This window comes from Bombus pyrosoma, linkage group LG1, assembly GCF_014825855.1.
Source record: "Bombus pyrosoma isolate SC7728 linkage group LG1, ASM1482585v1, whole genome shotgun sequence".
In the NCBI taxonomy this organism is placed as follows: domain Eukaryota; kingdom Metazoa; phylum Arthropoda; class Insecta; order Hymenoptera; family Apidae; genus Bombus; species Bombus pyrosoma.
Genome location: NC_057770.1, coordinates 5861476 through 5881857, shown reverse-complemented (window position 1 = coordinate 5881857; position 20382 = coordinate 5861476). Strand labels below are relative to the sequence as shown.

Genomic DNA, 20382 nt, shown 5'->3' with positions numbered 1-20382 from the left:
CGTCTGCAGTTCGCGAGTTGCTATGACGAACATTCTTGTAAACGCGATCGAAACTTCTCCTACGGTCGGTGATGCAACAAGTTTGGATTTCCGATCGAACGCAGTTCAAACGGTATCAAGAGACACGTGTCGTCGAGGAATCGCGCTTCAACCGTTCGACCATCTCATTTCGTGATCTCACTTCGACGCCATTTTTCTTCCTAGATTATTCTAATCGACGTAAAGAATCTTAATCGCGTTTATGAAAAGACCGATGACGAATCGATCGTCCGGCCGAACAGCAAGAGGAACGGGAACGATGATCCTGGACGCGTCGCGTCTCGTCTTGCGGTCTCGAAAAATCGCCAGCCGAGTATCTGCGAAGCTACGGATGGGAGAGAATAAAAAGGCCTGGATCCAGCCTCGAGATCCTCGAACGAGAAGGAACGTGTGCACGAGAGCACCAGCACACCCCCTAAGTACGCATTCCGCCCGAAGGATCCGCATTTCGAGATCAATCCGCACGATTTCCTCGGTTATACGCGAACCTCCGCAATCTCGACGCGTTTCGCTTCTCTTCAGGTTCGCGTCCTCGATCGTCTGATCGAACTGGGTCAGAACGAATGCTTTTCTCTCTGTGGGAATTCTCGAATCGAGTTTGTACCGAGAGAAACACGCGAGACCAACGACGCCAAGAAAAATTACCATATCTTTTTGCTTTCTTTCTTTCCGTTTCTTTTTTATTACGCCGCATTGTTAGTTCTATCGCCGATTTTTCGCCGCGTCTCCTTCCAGACGTCGAGTTATCCATACGAATCAGACAAATCGAGCGCAGCTAATTCGATCGATATCTTTTCTTACGTAACATTCCAGTTTCTCGAAGTTGTCCTTTTCTCCGTTCGATCAAATAGATTTCTAATTACGAATCGATAGATAGCCGAAAAAGATTCGCGTTCTGTTCCGCGAACGAAAAAAAAAAGCGATTCGATGAAAGCGGATAAGAATCCGAAAGCCTTCGGGCGCGAACGCAAAGGAGATTATGCACCGCATGCTGTACTTTTGCACGAGCAACTTTTTTTAGACATCGTGCACGTTTTCAACCTGCATGCTCGTATTTTTCTACTTCTGTCTGAAATTCGCATGCCCGTCGGTTAATCGCCTACCATGACTCTCTACTCTCTGTTACGTCGCTCGCTACTCGATCCTCTCTAACTCCTCTCTTTTCGATCTAAATACTCTCAAACGAACCGATTGAATTTCCTCTAGGTTTACCGTTGATTTAAAAAAAGAAAGAAGCAACTAAAATATTCAGAATAATCTACAAATTACTCCAGTGAATAATCCAAAGATAAAAAATCGCCGATACCATTTTACCTTTTTCCTTCGTGACGTCGTATAATATTTACGAACAACAGAAACGTCGATAATATTTATCGCGAAAAGTCATGTTCCAACTATAGCACTTGGCCTTTCGACCTAACCAACCCCCTTTTAATCCTACTACTGCGACCCCGAAGGGTAAAGAAGACCTTTCATCCGACAAAAGGAACCGGTGCTGCCCTTTAAACTTACCAGCTCGCAGCATCGTATACGGATGAACGGTTCCAAGCAGTTGCAAGCAGCTGCAAGCTACGAACTGCGCCAAGAGACAGACTCTTCAGGCGGTGCCAATATTTTCCTTTCGCCCCGCGTGGGCCAGCACGGCGCGGCGTGGCAAAGATTCGAGATAAAGATCAAGAAGAAGCCAGGAGTAGAGGGTTAAACGAACCAAGTCGTAATCGGAATCGACGGTCGACCTCGAGGTTTCTTTTGCCGTCGTTCCTTGCCAACTTCGACCAATGACGAACGGCTAAGAGAGAGAGAGAGAGAGAGAGCGTGATACTTCTTTCTGCGCGTCACGAGATTCAACGGCTTTACGTAAAATCGACTCGGCAACGGTAATGGCTCTCGACAGGAAACCTATCGCTGGAGTAATTTGCGGGTTACCGATTTATCGTACTTCGTAGAGGACAATTGCTTGTCTCGTTTCAATATGCGTGAACTTCGGACAACGTAAGAATCGATGAAGAAACTAACGATAGAATAGGGTGTTTTGAAAACGTTTAGAGTACAGCTTACGATCGTTTGGTCAATAAAATTGTTTTGCCACAACGCTTTTGCAACACCCTGTGCAAGCAGTTAGTTTCTTGGACCACAGGTAGTCAAACCCCGAAACGCCGGTTTCAGACGCGTTTCGAAAACTGTTTCATCCACTACTCTGACCATCACTACCGTCACAATCACCCCATCACGATATCACCGTGTCACCACGACCACAAGAGTAGCACGTAGCACGCGAAACCCGTCCGTGCACGTGTACCGATGCGATCACGCACCCCACTCACCCCGTTCTCGTCCGCGTCTCTGCTTCTGTGTTACAGAGTTCCTGCCCTCCTCCACCTCCGTAGACCTGTCGGGCACGGACTCGGCCCTGTATCCGTTCGACCCGCAGCAGGAGAGCTACCAGGAGATCTGGTTACCGCCGACCAGTATGTACCCCTATTTTCTGTTCCCCGGGGCCGCGCGCACCTCGTACTACGACCACGAGAGCACGTACGACGTCCAGGAGCCGGGACAGAGGCGTCAGCACGGCCACCGTCATCAGCACGGCCGTCATCAGGAAGCACCGGAATTGCCTGGCAGGCCCGGTGTCCTCGTGGTCGAGACGTACGATCCTCGTGCCGATCACGAGAACCGGCAGGAGGCTCGTGCTGGTACCGACGACGAGCATCGGCCTCTGTACAGGCAGAAAGATACGGATGATCGTGAAATGGAGGGACCTGAGAGCTTCTATGATCGCGGCTCTTCTTCGTCTTCTTCTTCTTCTTCTTCCTCTTCTTCTTCTTCTTTTTCTTCATCTTCTTCTTCTTCTTCTTCTTCCTCTCTTTCTTCTTCTTCTTCTTCTTCTTCTTCCACGTTGTCCAAGCATGATCGTGCCTCCAGCACAGTGCACCTGCAGCCAAGGCACTCCCAAAGCGAGCATGACGCGCACCTGCACCATCATCACCATCACCAGCACCACCAGCACCACCAGCACCACCCTGCACCACCCGCACCACCGTCCGCCGCGACGTCGTCTTCGTCTTCGTCGTCGTCGTCGTTGTCATCGTCGTCGTCGTCGTGGTCGAGTTATCCGTCACCGGCTCGTCCAACGCCTACCGTGGACGAGACAAAACGTATCGAGAGGCCTGACCTTGTGCAGCCGAAGAAATTCGCACCGAGACCCACCTACGAGCACCGGGCAATCTTCGATCGCGCCGACGACGACCTCGATGACGAGTTCAGGATCGGCGCGCTACCAGTCGACCGGCTCTTCGATCTCCGCGAGGCCTTCGAAGGGTTCGTCGACCAAGGTTCGTACACCGGTGTCAAGGTGCGCCAGACACCATCGATCGCGGCTCTTCGACTAATCGAGCGCCGTCATTCTCGCTATCGGACGCGAAAAGTACCAAGTCGCCTCTCTGCGTTCCAAACTCTCATTCCATTCGCTTTTCTCATCGAATATGCATTTCCTCATCGACGAGCTGTGAATCGCTCGAATTACTCTCGGTCCCCTTGAGCGACTTGTTATTTTTATCAACGGCACAGTTATTCGCGATGATTCGAGGAGCTTCTGGTGCGTAGCGATTATCGAGATCGAATCGGCCCGTAAACCTGTCGGTCCGATTATTCTCCAAGCATTTTCTGCTGAACGGACCTACCGCTGCGTCGAATTTGCTTTCCCATCGCCAGCTTACCGATCTTAAAAACAGTTACGACCATTTCGAATTTCCGGACGAGGCGATCAATCGCAGCAAGCTTCTTCGAGCGAAACCTACCTACGTTGTCATTTTCGCGTTAAAATACGCTTCTGTGCACAGACTAACGCGACGATCTCGCGAAAATTGTAACCGACTTTTTATTAGTCCCCTAGTTACTTTGGCCGTCGTAGCGACGAAATCGAAAGGCTGTCGACCAGAGAAGTCGGTCTCCTTTAATCTCGCGTCGCGCAGAAAATTCCTGAAAACGTTTGAGAAGCATTTTCTCCGCGTTTCACGTGCCGATATTCACGGATCGAAGAGAGTCCGCTTGGAGCTAGGTCGCTCGATTTCGTGCGATGAATAAGATTTCCGCGGCGGTAATCGTACCCGATGGAAACGCGGTTAGAATCAAAGATCAGACGCGCGGACACCTTCCTCCATGCTCCGTTACGTTTGCTCGTTTACAGTGAAGGTCATCTCGCATCCGGACAACTCGACCAGCTTCGAGGTGATCGAGTCGCAGCTCGAGAATCCGTTGATCGACACGGAACATCGTGATCTAGTGGACATGAAGCAGATACCTGTTCCCGTAGGACACAATCATAAGACGCAGCATAAGAGGAACCAGACGGACGATCGTAATCGTGAGTATCGACCTTTTTCCTTTGCCATTCTACATTTACAGGGAGAGAAGATTAAAGTGCAAAGACATTCATACCATAACGTGGTGTAGGACGATGTAAAAATATTAGGTTGTCCCAAAAGTTTCCTTCGTTCTACAAGGAAATGATAGACGCGCAACATTTTTTGTTTTATATTGTTTTATCGAATTACGTTTGATCCATTTTGTTCTATTAAGATAAAGACCATTTGACTTTCATTTGTCAGATTAGGTTTCACGTTTGTATATATAAAGATGCATCGTTGTAAAACACGTGTTTGTAAATGAAATAGACTTTTGATACCACTCTAATAATTTAATCCTGATAAAAATAATTTAGAAGTGGCACGAAGATTCTACGATACGCGGCGGCGGACTGTGTTACTTTCGCGTCGCTCTATGTATCTCGAACGACGATTTTCTAAAAGAAATCTAAACAATTCTAACGTTTCAATATCGTGGAAGCAGAAATCCTCGATTCCTAAAAATCCACTTTAGTCGGACTCGAAGTACGTATGAAAGCACGTTCTAATTAAAACGCGGGAAACAAGCGTATCTCAGAGGGAAGGAAAGCTTCCGCCGGGTGGCAATTGAACTTCCGCAGACGCGAGGCTTATCGGCGATTTATTTCGCTCCCATCTCGAGTCGACCCTACGACGAGATACGTGGATTCCGGCCGAAAAGTTACGTCGGCTCGTCGGGATTAAAGTTCGAAATCCGGCGACTCGGGAAATAATATGAGTAGATAGGAGGGAAACGGGAGGGAAATGAGGGGACTCGGAGGCGAAATTAAATTAAAGTTTCACGGTGATAAGTCTGGTAGAGAGCGGAGATGCTGCGGCGATATTCCGCGTCCGATCGATTTCGCGGCTAACTTTCACGCCGGCGAGCAAGAGAAAAATTTACGAGGTCTCGTTACTACGTTCCGAACGAGTTTGTACCGCGAAATTCGCCGGATAATTTTGCCTGTGCGCCCGTCCAGGGCTCGTCTCGACGTTGAAATTGCCGACGTAAGAGGGGAAGCGCGTCGACGGCGAGTTGAAAAGACGGCTTCAGCCGCTGCGAAACGGATACATATTTTCCCGGAGACCGTCTCGTAACTCGTGCAACTTGATGGATGGACGAGTTGCGCCACGTTAACAAGAAGAAAACTATGGTCAGCATAATTCCACCGGCAAATACGCGCCGTTTTAGCGGCTGTAAATTCTCGCGGACTCGTGAAAAATGCACAACCTGCAATTTTTTCAGAAACGTATTCGTGTACCGGCTAAACCAATCTTTCGGGTGTTTAATGAGAAGCTAAAACAGCTTTATCAACGTTTCAATTTCTCCGAGTGACGTTATTAAATACCGCGAAATATGGTTCGTTTTATTTGAAACTTTAAACTACACGTTTGCTACCGTGCGTCTGAAATAAAAGTTTTAAGGCGGTTACTGCCTAAGCGGTGGATCTTGCGTTGTTTTTCGTTCGGTTCGAGTCAGGTCAGGTCCGTTGGGAGCGCGAGAAAAAATCAACAGCAAGGAAGACGGATGTGAGTGATCGCGGGGACAGAAAGCCGGAGGATGGGTGGTAAGCGCGAACTATAACGCATCGAGAATTGATTGCATCCGGATCGAACGGCGAGTAATTATCCTTGGTTATCCTTTAATCCAGCGATTACCCGCGTATCGATGTTCCGTCGGGTGATTGATTCGAACGAAACGGCCACTCCTACGCTCCGACGAGCAACGCGAGGCGATCGTGTCCCGCTGTTCAGCGATCCGTTCGGAAGAAACGCGGATGATGGATTTCTCGGCCGAAAAATCGATCCTGAAAAGCGCGACATCGAAACTAGGTAATTGTTCGTCGCGGTATCCATCTTACCTGTTTCTACGATATACTGTTTCGTTACATTAGTTTTCATACTCTCCACAATACCGAAGCTATCTATGAGACCATTTAAACGCTTTACGTACAAATAGGATGTCACGAAGCTTCTTCTTCGTGTCTGTTGAGGTTATTAGATGTACGAACGGATGAACGCGTGGATAAATTGTAAAGTAGAAAATATATTTTAATACAGAAGTGTAAGTACAAATATACAAGGAATAATAATTTGAGCTGGTCCCGATCCGCACGCTACCAGTGTTACCCTATAACTGAAAGCCATCGTCGCCTGTCCACCTGTCTATGGTCTGCCTTCGTCGCAGTCTATTGTCTATACGCTGTCGATGGCTTCAGTGGCTGAGAAAACTAAAAAGATCTGATGTAGAGTTTTCTTAGAAGTGGTGACCACTTCAACAGTGTCCAATGTTGCGAGGCCAGGGTCAAACACAATTGGTCGATACTCGTGACAAGTAAGAGGAATGAATTCGGTACGACGTCTCGTAGTTAGGCGTAGGAATATACACGGTGCAGCCTTTCAAGAGAACTAATATGGGTGTGAAAATAAGCAACGCAAATTATCGATTCATGTATCACTCGTGTATTGGTCTCGTTAAGGTAGGATAGAGCAGTCTTAGAGTGGCTGTATCTATTCATCGGGCCGATGAAAATCATCGTGTTCTCGAACGATGTAGGTAGGATTGGAAATTCGTGTAGATGTAATCAAGCCGGCTTTCACCTTGGCGAGGAACAAACGCGCATTTCCCGCCATTCGTCGCGTTCTAATTAAAATTCGTTCGGCCGCTTATTCGGCCGTGTTTCTCCGTGGACCGGGCGGTACGCGACGCTTAACGAGTCGCTATTTTCTGCCGGTTCGAAAGTCGAATCCTCGACGGACCTGAGCGCCGCTGCAATTTCGCATTCATATATTCAATTTCGGTGGAGCGGCCTGCCGGGACCGGAAACTCGTTTCGACGTTCGAGCGAGGATCTTGCGAGCAGTCGAGGCTCCATTCGAAAAATCGGACCGATAAATTTCTCCTCTGTTCCCCTCCTTTTCTTCCGCGGAGAAAAAAAGAAAGTAGAGGGAAAAGATAGCATCCTGACGGTGGAATTTGCAAAGAATCGAAATACACTCGTTGCATAGTCAGTCGGTGATCGATCGATTCGATCCATCGAAATGCGTCACGTCAGGGTGAAAGTTAAGCGGTCGATCGAGGGCGTTGGAAATTTGATATAAAGGCGGACTTATCCGCAGAGATTGCCTTCGAAATGGGAAAGAAAGTTTCGTCGGTTTGCTCCATTATCTTGATGGAACTTTATCGGATATTCTTTGGTTCATCGGATAACTGCTTTTCGTCGGATCGATGCTGCATCTTCGAAACTTCTCGTTTCTTGTTCGCGCAACGTTATGGCTTTGCATGCTTGCTAAATCTTGAAAGAATATCGAGCATCTTGAGTGACCCTGTGTCAACGTCATCGTTTAATAATCCATACTCTGCGACGTCGACTTGAATCGAGGCACCGGAACGTTCTTCTACCCGATTAGGCGTAACATCGGAAACGAGCGTTTCGCATTCAGCGCTTACAACGACGCTACAAGCCAGTTGTTCACGAGACCAGCTTCGATCTGTTTCGCAGGTCTCAAGAAACAGACGTTGTCGTTAAATCTTCTCTCCCTCTCGAAACTCGCGAAGACAGTCGACTATTACTCCGATTAGCTTTCAGGACGGGACAGATCCACGTTCGCGCTAATTACGCGATCAAAAGCGGCAGCACGCTTTGAGATTTAGCGCTCGATATCGACAGGGTGAAAGCGATTTCGTGTATTTTTCTCCGCGGTTCGTTCCCTCCGCCTCTCGTTCGCTGAAGAGTGACAAGAGAAGAAAAAGAGGAATACAGGGGGAGAGAAAGAGGTGGGCGCAAAATCGTTGCTCGTTATCGGTGGAGTTAAACAAACGGGTCACCGTAATTATAACTCACAGCGGTGCGCGCATCTAGGTCCGGGCATGCGCCCGCCTCCGCGCACCTGCGAGCACGTTCGAGTGTGCTCGTCAAAAGTGCGCCCCTATCGATTTCGGATATATAAAGTAAAATCCGACCGCGAACGTGCCGTATGCCCTACATTTTTCCTTTTCCCGCGAAAACGCGAGGATTCAGTACGCGCCACGAAAGAATCTTTCCCCGGCCTCGTTCGCTGAAACGATCGTTCCATGGCCAGCGACGAAATTGAATTTCGAGTATCGTACGTTTCAAACGAGATACGAAAATGCGTTTGCTTGTTCGGAAGATATTCAAGCTACTGTAAGTCGTGGCTGGTATGCGCAAGTTAAATAGAATCCTTTGATGCAACGTAATTAGGAAAGTATTCGTCGTGTTACTCAACAAGTCTAGTTGCATTAGGTGTCCAAGCACGTCGCGTCGTCTTGCAAGCCCTTAATCGGTTTACTTAATCGAACTTGCTGGTGCATCGTGGACCTACAAGTTGTTCGCAAGTCTCTTGGAGCTAGGTCAAGGTAGTTCCTAAGAACACCATAGTAACCATAGAGCGTGTAAGCCCGTGCTAGATGATAAGGCCAAAAGTAAACCATTGTTCGTCGATGATAAAGTAACTGGAGAGCGGAAAATAGTTTTATTCGAAATCGTTCGATTCTACATTTTTATACCTATTTTCATTCTCGTTCGGGGAAAGAACAGCACGAGATCGGTTGTCGGTAATTAACGCGTGTACATCTTCGTACGTCGTTCCACTAGTCGAAACGAACGAATCTCGTCGGTCATCGAGCCTGGAAAATTCGGAGAACGCGTGGCTCGAGTTATCCCGAGTTTCGTCATTCGAAACGATAATTATCCGTTTCCGAGTGTTTCGTGTTTCCACTGGGATTCGACGTTCGCTCGTCTGCAGATGCGCGTCTTCCTCTCCGCTTGCTATTTCATTTAATTAACAGGAAAGTGGGTTGAGTGTAGTCGCGTTTGAATGATCGTTGCGCCCATCTATATACGCAATAATAACGATAATAATCCAAAGCTTGGACGCTTTTAATAACATTCGTCCCAGGAAATCCTTGCTGCCCTCGCGTTCGCTGGGTAAGTCGGACGCGTGACGAATTAGGTTAGCGGCAGAACGACGTCGCGTCCAAGTCCCTTGTCGATCACTTACTTACTAATTCAAATACGATACCCATATTCTAGGAAGATTTTTCAACGTGTAAACGTCATATATTTGATAAATTATTATTTACGTCATGGCTGATCGATATTCTCCTCTCCATCGTCATCCGAGGGTAGGTACTTCGCGTCTTGATTCTCTCTCGTTTCTCCCCTCTAAACAATCGATTCCTTGCGGAGCATATTCGTCCCGTCATTTGCTTCAGTTGTGTAACAGTCGCTCAAACACGGTTTCCAATTCGTACGTTTTGTGCACACAGCGACGGGAAACGTCTGGAAGAAAAGGAGCGAAGCGCAGCAGCAGAAGGTACGATCTCCACTTTTACTCGCAATTTCGTTCCCCTCCTCGTCCTTCTGCTGGTTATTTGTATACTCGCCGTTTAATCGTGTCGCGTGTACACAACGAGGCCGACCGCAAAAACGGTGGTTCGAAATTGCTGTCAAATAATTTTTCGCTCTCGTAGAGAAAGCACAGTTTGTTTTTCATTTGTCCGCGAGGGTGGCGTGTTTGGTTGGCGCCGCCCGATCGATTAGCTCGATCGATCGCATATTTGCAAAGCCCGTCCGGTTCGTTATAAATTTCAACCAATACTTTTGCTTACTTGGAAATTTGTTTTATCCCGCGGCGCTCCACCTTTCAACGTAGCGTTTTTCCCCGCAAAGTACCCGACGTCGAGCAGTCGCGTCGACCGCTTAATTATCCAATTAACTTCAAACATACGAAACGCGATTACAATCGCCGAGAGCCGTCGGCTAGCGACCGTTTTGACGCTTTCTCGCGCTTTCCCCCCGTATTTTATCGGCTATTAGCGGCGCGCTAATTAGTCCACCGTCACGATATATCACGTTACAATTCCGCGTAAACGCAAACAGACGCGACAACGCGTCGCAAGATACACAGAATCACCGATACGGAAGCATCGATCCCCGCGATTTCCTGCTACGAGGATTTCACGCTTCGTCGATTCCTCCATTCCATTCTTCTTCTTTCGCGATCTTCTACCTCTTGAACCTGAATTCCCTCTCGACGCTTCACAGCGACGCGAATTAGGAAAATGGTACACCGTCTTCCTGGTCCTCGAGTCTCCTTGGTTCCTTGATTCTCTCGCATCCGTTCCACAAACCCCACCCTCTCCTACCAGAGAACAATTCCGTAGCTCGGTTTTCGCGGTTATTTAGCCGCGATACTCGCAAGTATGTCGAAACAGACGAGCCTAAACTCTCAGACGTATCGTTTGGAAATTCCTAACCACGGAATTTCAACGAAAGCCGAACGATGCGACGGTGTCGAGCGAGTCTGTCGCGTCTCGATCCTCCGCTTTCCGACCAAACTCTCCAAGACTCGTTTCCTCGCGTATATATTTCACCGTGGCCCGAATCGACGACGAACAATCGCCGAACGGACGCGGTCGTTTTTATCCGTGATGGCGACCGATTTGCCTCGCTCGCGAGTTCTAACGAGGCTCGTCGAGTTTCCAGGCTGGTGTGCAGCTGCGTCACCGGAAAGGTTCGGCGGCTGCTTCAGGACGGATATACCCTGACGGGAGGGCGGGTCGCGGCATCGATCTCTCCAGCAGCCAGACGGACACCGGTTCCAATTACCGCCGTTTCGAATTGGCTGTGTTTCTCCGACCAAGTAGAGGAATCTGCTCGCGATCGAGTCAAGGCACCGCCCAGCCCGCGTTCTCCGAACTTCCCGCGATTGATATTCCTCCGCCACTCGACGACCTCGTGTCTCCTTCTTCTCGCTCCAGCTATCGCGCGTCTCTCGGTCAGGAAACTGGTTGCCGAGTTCGTCGAGGAGAACGGTTTTTGTCGACGACGGTAACGATGATTTTAATTGGACGATGCTGCGTGACGTTTCGTGAACGCCTCGGAAACAATTAAGGGGAATTTATGCGGAGGGCGTAACAGATCGGACGTTAATTGGACGTTTCCACCATAGTGATTCAGCGACGATCATTGGAATCATGGAATTTTCCTCGTGGGATAACGCTGACGATGATAACAGGAACGAAAGACGAGAATCAAACTTGTCAACCTACGTAGAATTATCTTCTACGTCACTCGGATCTCTGACGACACCAGATACCGTTCTTTTCTTGTCGAACAAGCATCGATAGAATCTTTAAGGCGGCGTAACTTTGGACGACCCGAAGGAGACAACTTTATTTAGGGAGGACGATCGGTGCCATCGATTCAAGGACACCGGTGGTATCCGCCTACCTCATAACGCGAGCCATCCGCTCCAAAACTGCGGGAATATCAATAGAGGGAATCCACCGTGGTGGATAGAGCAAGAGAACATGTTTCCACGACGCTGCCGGCGCCAGGCATCCCGAATGAATTTATTCGGCGACCTTAGCTCGAGAGTGGAATTTTCAATGCGCTCTGTACTCTTATTGGCACTGATATATTCGAGAAACTTTTATTCGGGATCGTAAATTATCGGAATATTGCTACCAAAGTCCCGCTTTGAATCAGACTTCTCTTTAGCGTATACGAAGCAAGAGATTGCGTTAAGGAGTCGTTTTATCGATAACGATCCCGACAACCTTTTCTCCAAACTAACTTTCAACGATATATCCTCTAAGACGATCCTCGAAAAGAATATACGATAAAGATAAGTTGGACGCTCTTGTTTACGATGTTTTTCAACTAATTTCTCTTGGTCCTTCGGTTGTCAAGACCATCAAGCGAGTTTCTTTAACAACAGTTTCGCGACGAGTTCGTCCGCTTCGTTCACCGCGAGTGAAACAGGTCGAAGTTATTCGCGAAATCGACTTGGCCCGTAGAAATATTTTTCCACGATTGCGTTACGCGCGCGTATTTAACACCGACGTTTCCTATTGTACCATAATTTATGCCTAGCTCTCGATGCTACGAAGATATCGGTTAGCGAAAGCGAGGGGAAGTTGCACGGATCGGCGACTCCTCGCAAATTATTCCGCCGCTTAAAGTTGCTCGCTCGTTTCTGCTCGTCACGACGACGAGTTCCCCTTTCGATTTCTTTCAGGAAATCGGCCGAGTCGATAAGTTATTTATCGTTGCGATTCTTTCATCGACGATACGGAATACAGCAGCTTCGACGCTATAGAATCGTTTTGTAATTTTATAGGAATCTTGCAGAGATTCGCAGAGATATCTTAAAGGTATCGAACGAAAGGTCTGTTCGGCCAATCGACAAGCTCGAAACTTCTCGAGCAGACAACGACGATCGAAGATGGGTGGAAGGTTAGAGAGGGAGCACCCATCGTAACGAAGATTTGGAGGGCGGCGATTAAAGCGATCAGGGTAGGAAGAAACAGAAAGACGTCGGCCGGTCGTTTGTCTTAATAAAGTGCGTCGAAGGCACGCTGTTCGAAACGGCTGACTTATGGCTAGTCATCCGAGTAGGCTGCGCCCCTCTTACGACCCGTTTCTAGTGGTTTTTCGCTGCGGTAGGAAGGTAGAGACTAGCGTTCCACCGATATTCAGAAGGGTTCTTCGAGTCCCAAGGTCGTTAACCCTGCCTACCAAGTCCATCAATCGAACAAGGGTGGCTGGTTAACGATGCCAAGCATTCGTCATCGGGTGGATCCTATCTCGGCCACCCTCGAAGTTACCTCGTTTCATGCTCCTTTCAACTCCTTTACCTTGCCCCGAGTGGTTTCTGTTCGATGGCCTCGGATAACCGTAGTACTTTGGATATTTATCGCCGATTACAGAGGCAAATTGGGATAAATAAAAAATTTTCTCCAGCTTGCATGGACTAACAGGATTCGTAAGATTTTTACTTTCATGTTTAACAAGGAAAATTAACGATGGTTTACACGCGAAAGGAATTTCCTATTCCACGACGTCCGCTTTATTCATCGTCTTTTTGATCTTACTTCATTAATAAACGCTGCTCGAGCCTTGTAAATTCCAGTTTCGCTCGGCAAAATCAAGTAGCGCGGCCGATGTTATTTGCATAAATAAACAATTATTCTCGACGATTATTTTTAAGTGGCAAGTGTACCCAGGATAAATATCGGCCGATAAATATTCAAGATTCGCTGTGAAGGGCCGTCTTTTTTTCCGGACAGGCAAACCGGTCACCTAATGATTTATCATTTGCCTTCGCTAGCCGCCTGGAAGCTTGGTTTATATCTCGCCGCATTTTTCCTCGCCACGCTACATGCAGGAGCCTTTTTATCGAAAGGGAGCTTGCAAGTTCGTAGACCTTAAATCATAAGCTCCGTCGCTTTAGGACGCATAAGCAGATTCGGTTAAGTTTAACGCAACATATGAACATAAGTTTGCCGCCCTGCTAAAGCTCTCTCTAAACTAGCTAAACATACGTTCCGCTTTCTACGCTCTTCGTGAACTGCGAGCTCTTGCTACACGCTATTCTCCCTTAAGAAGAGACTCGACGTATACATAAACCCTTGGAACCACCAGTTAGCCATGCTAACATTTGTCCCTGTTCCCAGGATCTTTAACTCGCAATCATAACACTCGTATTCGCCCACGAAATCCTGTCAATCTCTCTCACGACGTTCTGTACAACGTGTTCCGATCTCCTACTTTTCCACAGAGACGTCCGTGGTGCTACCATCCGCCTCGTCGGATCTGGACAAGATCCAGCAGCCGGTCAAGGTCGTGCTTTCCAGCACTTGTCACCACGCGTACAATGCTTGCAGGTGAGTAAAACTATCATCCGTTCTTAATCTTAATCTTTAAACGCAAAATCTTTATTCTCATGTTGTTTCTGACATTTCGAAATTTTGCTGAACCGGACGGTTTCAGTTTGACGACTCGTTGAATGCTCTTTTCGCTGATAGCTGTGATTTTCTCGGAATTCTTTAACGAAAGCGGCATTAGTTCGCGATAGTTGTTTTTAAGAAGCTTCGAATTTGTTAAGTTCCTGCTATGAACTCTCGTTGCAGGAACGATCCAGAGTGCAAGGTATTGATGGAACCGGTGCTGAACCATTGCGACTCGACGAGTTGCGCGAGGAACGAGTGTATGGAAGCGTTGCAGAATTTCTACAAATCCGCGAATCACAAGCACTCGGTAGAGATCGCGTTCTGTCTGTGCAGGTGAGTCGTGAGAGACGTCAGGCCGACCATCGAACTCGGAGAATATGCGAAAGTTGGATCGACGACGAAAATAGAAAATTCGACCGCCAGCAAAATCGTTTCTTGTCCGATCGTGCGATAGTTATCGAAATAACGAGATAAAAAAATTCTATAAATCCACGATACGCAACCCGTGTGAAAATCGTTTTCCGCTCGCAGCGGCTTCGGTAGAGAGAATATTCCGGTGTACTCGCGAATCGATGTCTGTCGACGATAAAAAACGAACGAAACAATAAAAAAAATGGGGGGGGGGAGAAGGTTGAGCCGGCCACTTGTCGGGGCCCACGGGATTTTATGAATTTGCATGCGATCCGTGTTATTTATATTTATTAAAACAAAAATATTCTTGAACGATTCGAGTGGATTGTTTCGAAGGGGTCGGGTGGCAGATAGAGCGGAAGAAATTGTTATATCGTATTCGTGGATGACATTCGCGGAAAAGAGCAGAAATCTCCTATTTGAAACGGTATCGAATTAATCGCGGAAACAATTAACCCACGGGTATCAGAGGCGGAAGATAAATTCGGCCACTAATTAATTTCGTGCTTGATTAATGAAGGATCGAATAACCACAGCCGGCGAAGATATTCCACAATCGTGGTCACCGTGCTGATCGCGATGAGTCAACCAACGATGATGCAACGAATATGCAACGAGTATGCAACGATCATCGACATACGTGGCTATCTTTAAATGAGATCGTGCTCTTCCATGGCGAAATGAAATCCGCGAGAATTTAAAGGATTATTCGAACGAGCGAGACGAAGGGATGGTTGGTAACGCGACTCGGCCGGATACGACTCAATTAAGACCGCTTGTCTTTGTACATTTGCCGTAATCCTGAGTAAACTCACGGCAAAAGTGATAGGGAAAGACAAAGGTGGGTCAGAGGAGAGCATACCCTCGTACAAAGAACCGTCGTTGCGCTGGAAATACTCGGAGTTCTGCATCTCTAATCCCTTCGCGCGAACGGCAACCAGTCCGGGGCTTCTTTTCGAAGGAAACTCCTTTAACTTTTAAGTGGCTTTTGCCCACGAAACAATGCAGAAACTTTCTATCCGTCTTTCACGTTTTTTCTTCCACCACTTTTTTTTCACTCCAACTTTTCCCGTACGCCGTATTCATTGTCCCGACCACCGTTTCTTTGTCTAACCGCCCCGAAACACGAGATATCGGTATCATCTCGGGATTTATTAATATTTGACGACTCTCGTTGTACCCGGACTTTGCCGTGTCTTTGACAAATTGGAACTCGTATTCTCCAGCTGCTGTCCTAAGATGCAACGATTAATTTAGCACTACGGGGGCGGTTTGCTTGCGAGATATCCGAGGAAAATTCAAAGGATCGTCGAACGATCATTCGTTTGATCAGCTGGTTTAATTTTTAATCGATCGAATGCCTCGGGATTAGGCAAAATATTAGAGCATCCTATAGTTTCGCCTGAGAGATATTGATAAAACGTAAAAATTGATAGAAGGAAGAGAGCAGAGGCGATGTACGTGGATGAGAAAAGAATCGAAGGACACGAGAGAGAGCAAAGGGAAGGGAAAGTCTCGAGGTCGAATAAAATACGTGGCGGTCTCGTTTAATGCTCGTTGAGCAATACCCACCTTGCGGTGCCTGGGAATTTCTCCCTTAAAACTCGCTGGAGCCCTCGGGAAGGTAGATGGAGATCTCTTACTCTCTGGGTAGACTCCAGGACGGTGCTCTGTGATGCGGTAAATCGTTTCGTCTTCCCTTTGTTTCCGCAATCTGACCACACTGACGAATCGAATCGCTCGTTTTAAGACCAAATATCTTCCAATTATCCGCGCTATCTTAATAATCCTTTCGATAATCTATCGTCTAATCGTGAATTTCGGTCTTTAGAAATACGTGTATCGATATCGTTCGACGAAACGCTCACGAACAGATGTAATAAATGAAATAAGAATAAGGTTTTTTCTTTCTCTTTTTCCAGAAAAACGGACGGGAAGAAGGACGAGTGCATGATCGCGCAGGAAAAGATGTACCCTGCGTGCGCGCAACGTACCGAGGGCGATTTGCCGACCTGTCACAGTTTGGCAGAAGCCTGCAAGGAGCACGAGGCATGCAAGTACGTTCGAAATATCGGAACAACCTAATTAACAATGTAATATCGATTACGAGATCGCTTATAATATCGTCGTATAAAATTAATGCAGCATCGTTGATGGTTCACGAAAGAAGGTTAATAACGCTTAATCCAAGAAAAATGAATCTCTCCATTTTCACGGTGAACATCGTAATCTCGTAGTTGAAAGACGAAAGGGGCACGAGAAACGAGATTAATCGAGGCTGTATTAAGATCGCAAAAATTAATCGGCCCCGTGGACAACAATGGCGGGACAATTTTGTCTGGCGCTTATCGCGAACAGCAACGGCTAGATTGTATCGTCGGTCTGGATAAACCGGACCTTTTGATTAAACGCTTCGAATCCTTTTTTCTCACGTTGGCCAGCTCCCGAGTGGAAGGGATGGCCGTTTCAATTTGAAAGTTAAATTGCGAGTCAACGAGACGTGGCTTGATCCAGTCTTGCCACGTAATGAAACACTTCATTATTAAGAAAAAGACGTCCGTCCGGCCGCACTGCAATTACGATAACCGTCGGATCCGCTCGACCGATCCGCGACTACCATCGGAATTCGACACGTGAAGCGAGATCAGCTGAAAAAGCTGAAGCTATTTATCGCCAGTCGATTAACGGAGTGTAATTAAAATCCGGCCGTTGATTAATTCGATTGAAAATTTTGAATTGGAAAGGAATCGTGGACTGCCCCACCGAGCGTTTATGCGAACGCAAATATTCATGGCGGATCGATTTCGATCGACCGGCGGTTGGATCGTGTGACAATTGAATTACAGCGTACATATATCGTAGAGGCATTTTAATTGATTTATTATCGCACCGCGATGCGAATTCGTTTTTATCGCATCGAATATTCTTTAATCGTTTGATGCATTATGCAACAATTTTTATAACGAAGTGCCGCGTTCTATCGAAAAGACGAGTCATAATCGAACAAATAAATTATCCTGATTTTATCGTATACAATTGCTCGAATAACAATCCATGAATCATCATAATTATATGTATTATTAATAGCTTCCGTATGCAGAAAACCTTCGACGAGCCTATAATCGAGCAAACTCGATGAAACCATCTCGTGCATAACGCTCTACGTCCTACGAACACACACGCGCATATCCTAACAGAACTGCGATTATCTTCAAAACAATTTAGAAAGCAGGTCAAAGTCTCGTGCAAAAACGCGGAAATCCTATTGGGCCGTTGACATGTTTACAAACTCCGACCGAATAATTTCGATTTCAATTTTGACCGAGCGACAAGGAGAGAGAGAGAGAGAGAGAGAGAGAGCTGCTGCTCCTCGTCCTCGAAACGTCAGTCTTCGTCGGAAGTTCGTGACGAGCGCTTTGATGATACTGGTCGTTTAGATGCTCGCAAGTAGTTCACGGCGTAACCTAATTACTACGTTGCGTAGAGCGAGGTTGGAGTACTACGAGCAAAACTGCGCAGTGGACAGCGTAACGAAGAAGTGTGCCGGTCCAACCGCAGAATGCAGGAAAGCGATGCTGGGAATACTTGGCACGGAACTACGATCGAACTGTGCGTGCAAGGGCACGGAACTCACGCAACTTTACGATTGCTTGGGCTGGCAGAGACTCCTCTGGGTGAACCCTTGCGTGGGTGAGTACCTAAAAACAAATCCAACCTTTAACATTTTATCAGTTGGTCGTTGATAAAATATTACGCGTGCTTCGAAGAAAAATTTGTTCGCAAAGCACGAACTTTCTCGTATTTTCGTTTTTACAGTGTTTCGAAGTTAGACGAGTTTATTTATGACAGATAGCCTATGCGTAAATATAGCGCCTTTACGTAGGCGTTCGAAAGAAGGAATAACAAGAGCCGTGGGACGCGCGTTTCGACGTAATCGATCCTGTTCGATCGAAAAAATGTTCACGCGATACCATAAGCGAAAGAAGATGAAAGACAGCGACTGTTTCGTCGCAGATACAATTCCCTCGATGCTTTAAGCGGCGGACGATGTCCATCCTCCGGGGAAAAAACTTGAAGCAGGCCGTGTCTTTCCCGCGATAAAATCATCCGACGGGATTAAACATTTGCCCAAAAGAACGGTGAAACGTTCGAGACAATACGATGTGCCAGTCCGTACGGTGATTAATATCTGAGACGATTAATATCTGAGCGATGACAGAGCCGATTCCTTTGCGCAGGCTCATCTTATTTTTATCATCCGCCCTGGCCCCCGGCTAAATATGTAATTCGGCCGTTTATTGGAAAACGTGATGAATGGCTTTAGTCGCTAACTCTCTCGGCGTTCTCCGTTCGGATACACCTCGATTCTACGAATATCATAAATTATTTTTTAAACAAGATTTATTGTCTTTTTACAAGGGAGCAAACGGCAAAGAAAGTACGAAATGGAAGAAAGATAGGACGAGTGAATAGAGCTACGGGAACTCGTGTCTTATCCATGTTCCAAACCGGAGCATAAAGACGTTCATCTGTAGCGATCGTCTAGCGATCGCCAAGGTTCATTGAGATCGCGGAATTGCTATTACATTGAACGAAAGAACGTACGGACGAGCGAAACGGGACTTTTATCGATCTTACATCTGTTACCGCGAATCGCGTTGCAAAACTTGATGGTAGCCGGCATTCAGCCGACAGATAAGTCATTTAGATATGAAGAAATTGCGCTTGCTGCTCGATCGAGAAGTGCATCGCCTGTATACCTGTGTATGTGTGTGTTTGTGTGTGTGTGTCGGCGTTAACTGCATCGACCAGCTCGATCGTCTTTCGCCGATTCCCGATAGGAAATGTAGGTCAAACAGCAGGGTTTGATGGCCTCCTTTCGCCAGGCCGATAAACACGTTAGATGCAAATTAACCTGGACCAACTGCTATGGTGTGAATTTATTTACCAACCCGTTAGCTGAAACGTACGATTCGATCGATTCGACGATCGTTCATTTCATTTTTTTCCGGTGTTAAGAGGTAGATGTGTTCATCCTAGAGAGCCAAAGTAATTTTAAAAGATTTTTTAACTAATCATAGATAGCGGAGAGAGGGCATTAAGACGAAGTTGCCGATGGTTTCAGTCGAATCTCAGAAAGATTATCACGCGAGGAGGAAACATCATCATTACCCGAGGACCACGACAACGACGGTCTCGTCGACTACCAAGTCACCGGTTAGCACGACCACGGTTACCATGGTCGAGCAAGTGGAAGATAATAAAATACCGGAAGTGACGAGATGGACGACCACAGAACCTACAGAAACTTGGGAAATCACCACCACCAGCAGTACCACCATAAGTACCACCCCTAGCACTACTACTACAACCACCACGCCACCTCGTAAGTGTCCATTCGCTGGTAATAATAATCTTGTCCATCTGCAGATTTTGTTCCCTTTTCATGTCGTAAACAATTACATCAATTGGCCTTCGTATAGACGACTTAAATAGAGTCAAGTGCGCGACGACAAGGGGCAATTACTCACGCGGGGATTGGCAAATCGGTGAAGTAAAAGGAGCAAAGTATTGAAATCTCGGAGAAAGAAAGTCGACGAAGGAAAAGAGCGACGCGTGAGCGCGGTATTTCTCGAATGGGAAAAGCGCAGCTCCTTTGATCGTTCGAACCGGACGAGAGAGATTCTGTTCAGGACACACGAGGAATTTTCGTTTCGTTGCCGCGAAAGCCCGTGCGTCGAATGTTACAAAGCGAATCGATGGGGTGGGAGGGCTTGAAACGGGCTAAAAG

The 20382-nt window shown here is 47.1% G+C and overlaps 1 protein-coding gene across 4 annotated transcripts in view; it reads left to right on the top strand.

The window, feature by feature from the left end:
• LOC122565641 overlaps positions 1 to 20382 on the top strand; it is a 225797-nt gene that overhangs the window by 176805 nt on the left and 28610 nt on the right. For 2 of the 4 annotated variants that reach the window (XR_006316226.1, XM_043721828.1), the window contains exons 6-12: positions 2400 to 3371; positions 4226 to 4402; positions 14009 to 14114; positions 14361 to 14513; positions 16514 to 16648; positions 18076 to 18281; positions 19717 to 19977. Coding sequence is in view for 2 of the 4 variants with exons in the window: in XM_043721828.1 (XP_043577763.1) it covers positions 2400 to 3371; positions 4226 to 4402; positions 14009 to 14114; positions 14361 to 14513; positions 16514 to 16648; positions 18076 to 18281; positions 19717 to 19977 (2010 nt within the window). In the remaining 2 variants the exon portion in view is untranslated. The other 2 variants (XR_006316227.1, XM_043721846.1) reach the window with 2 other exon arrangements.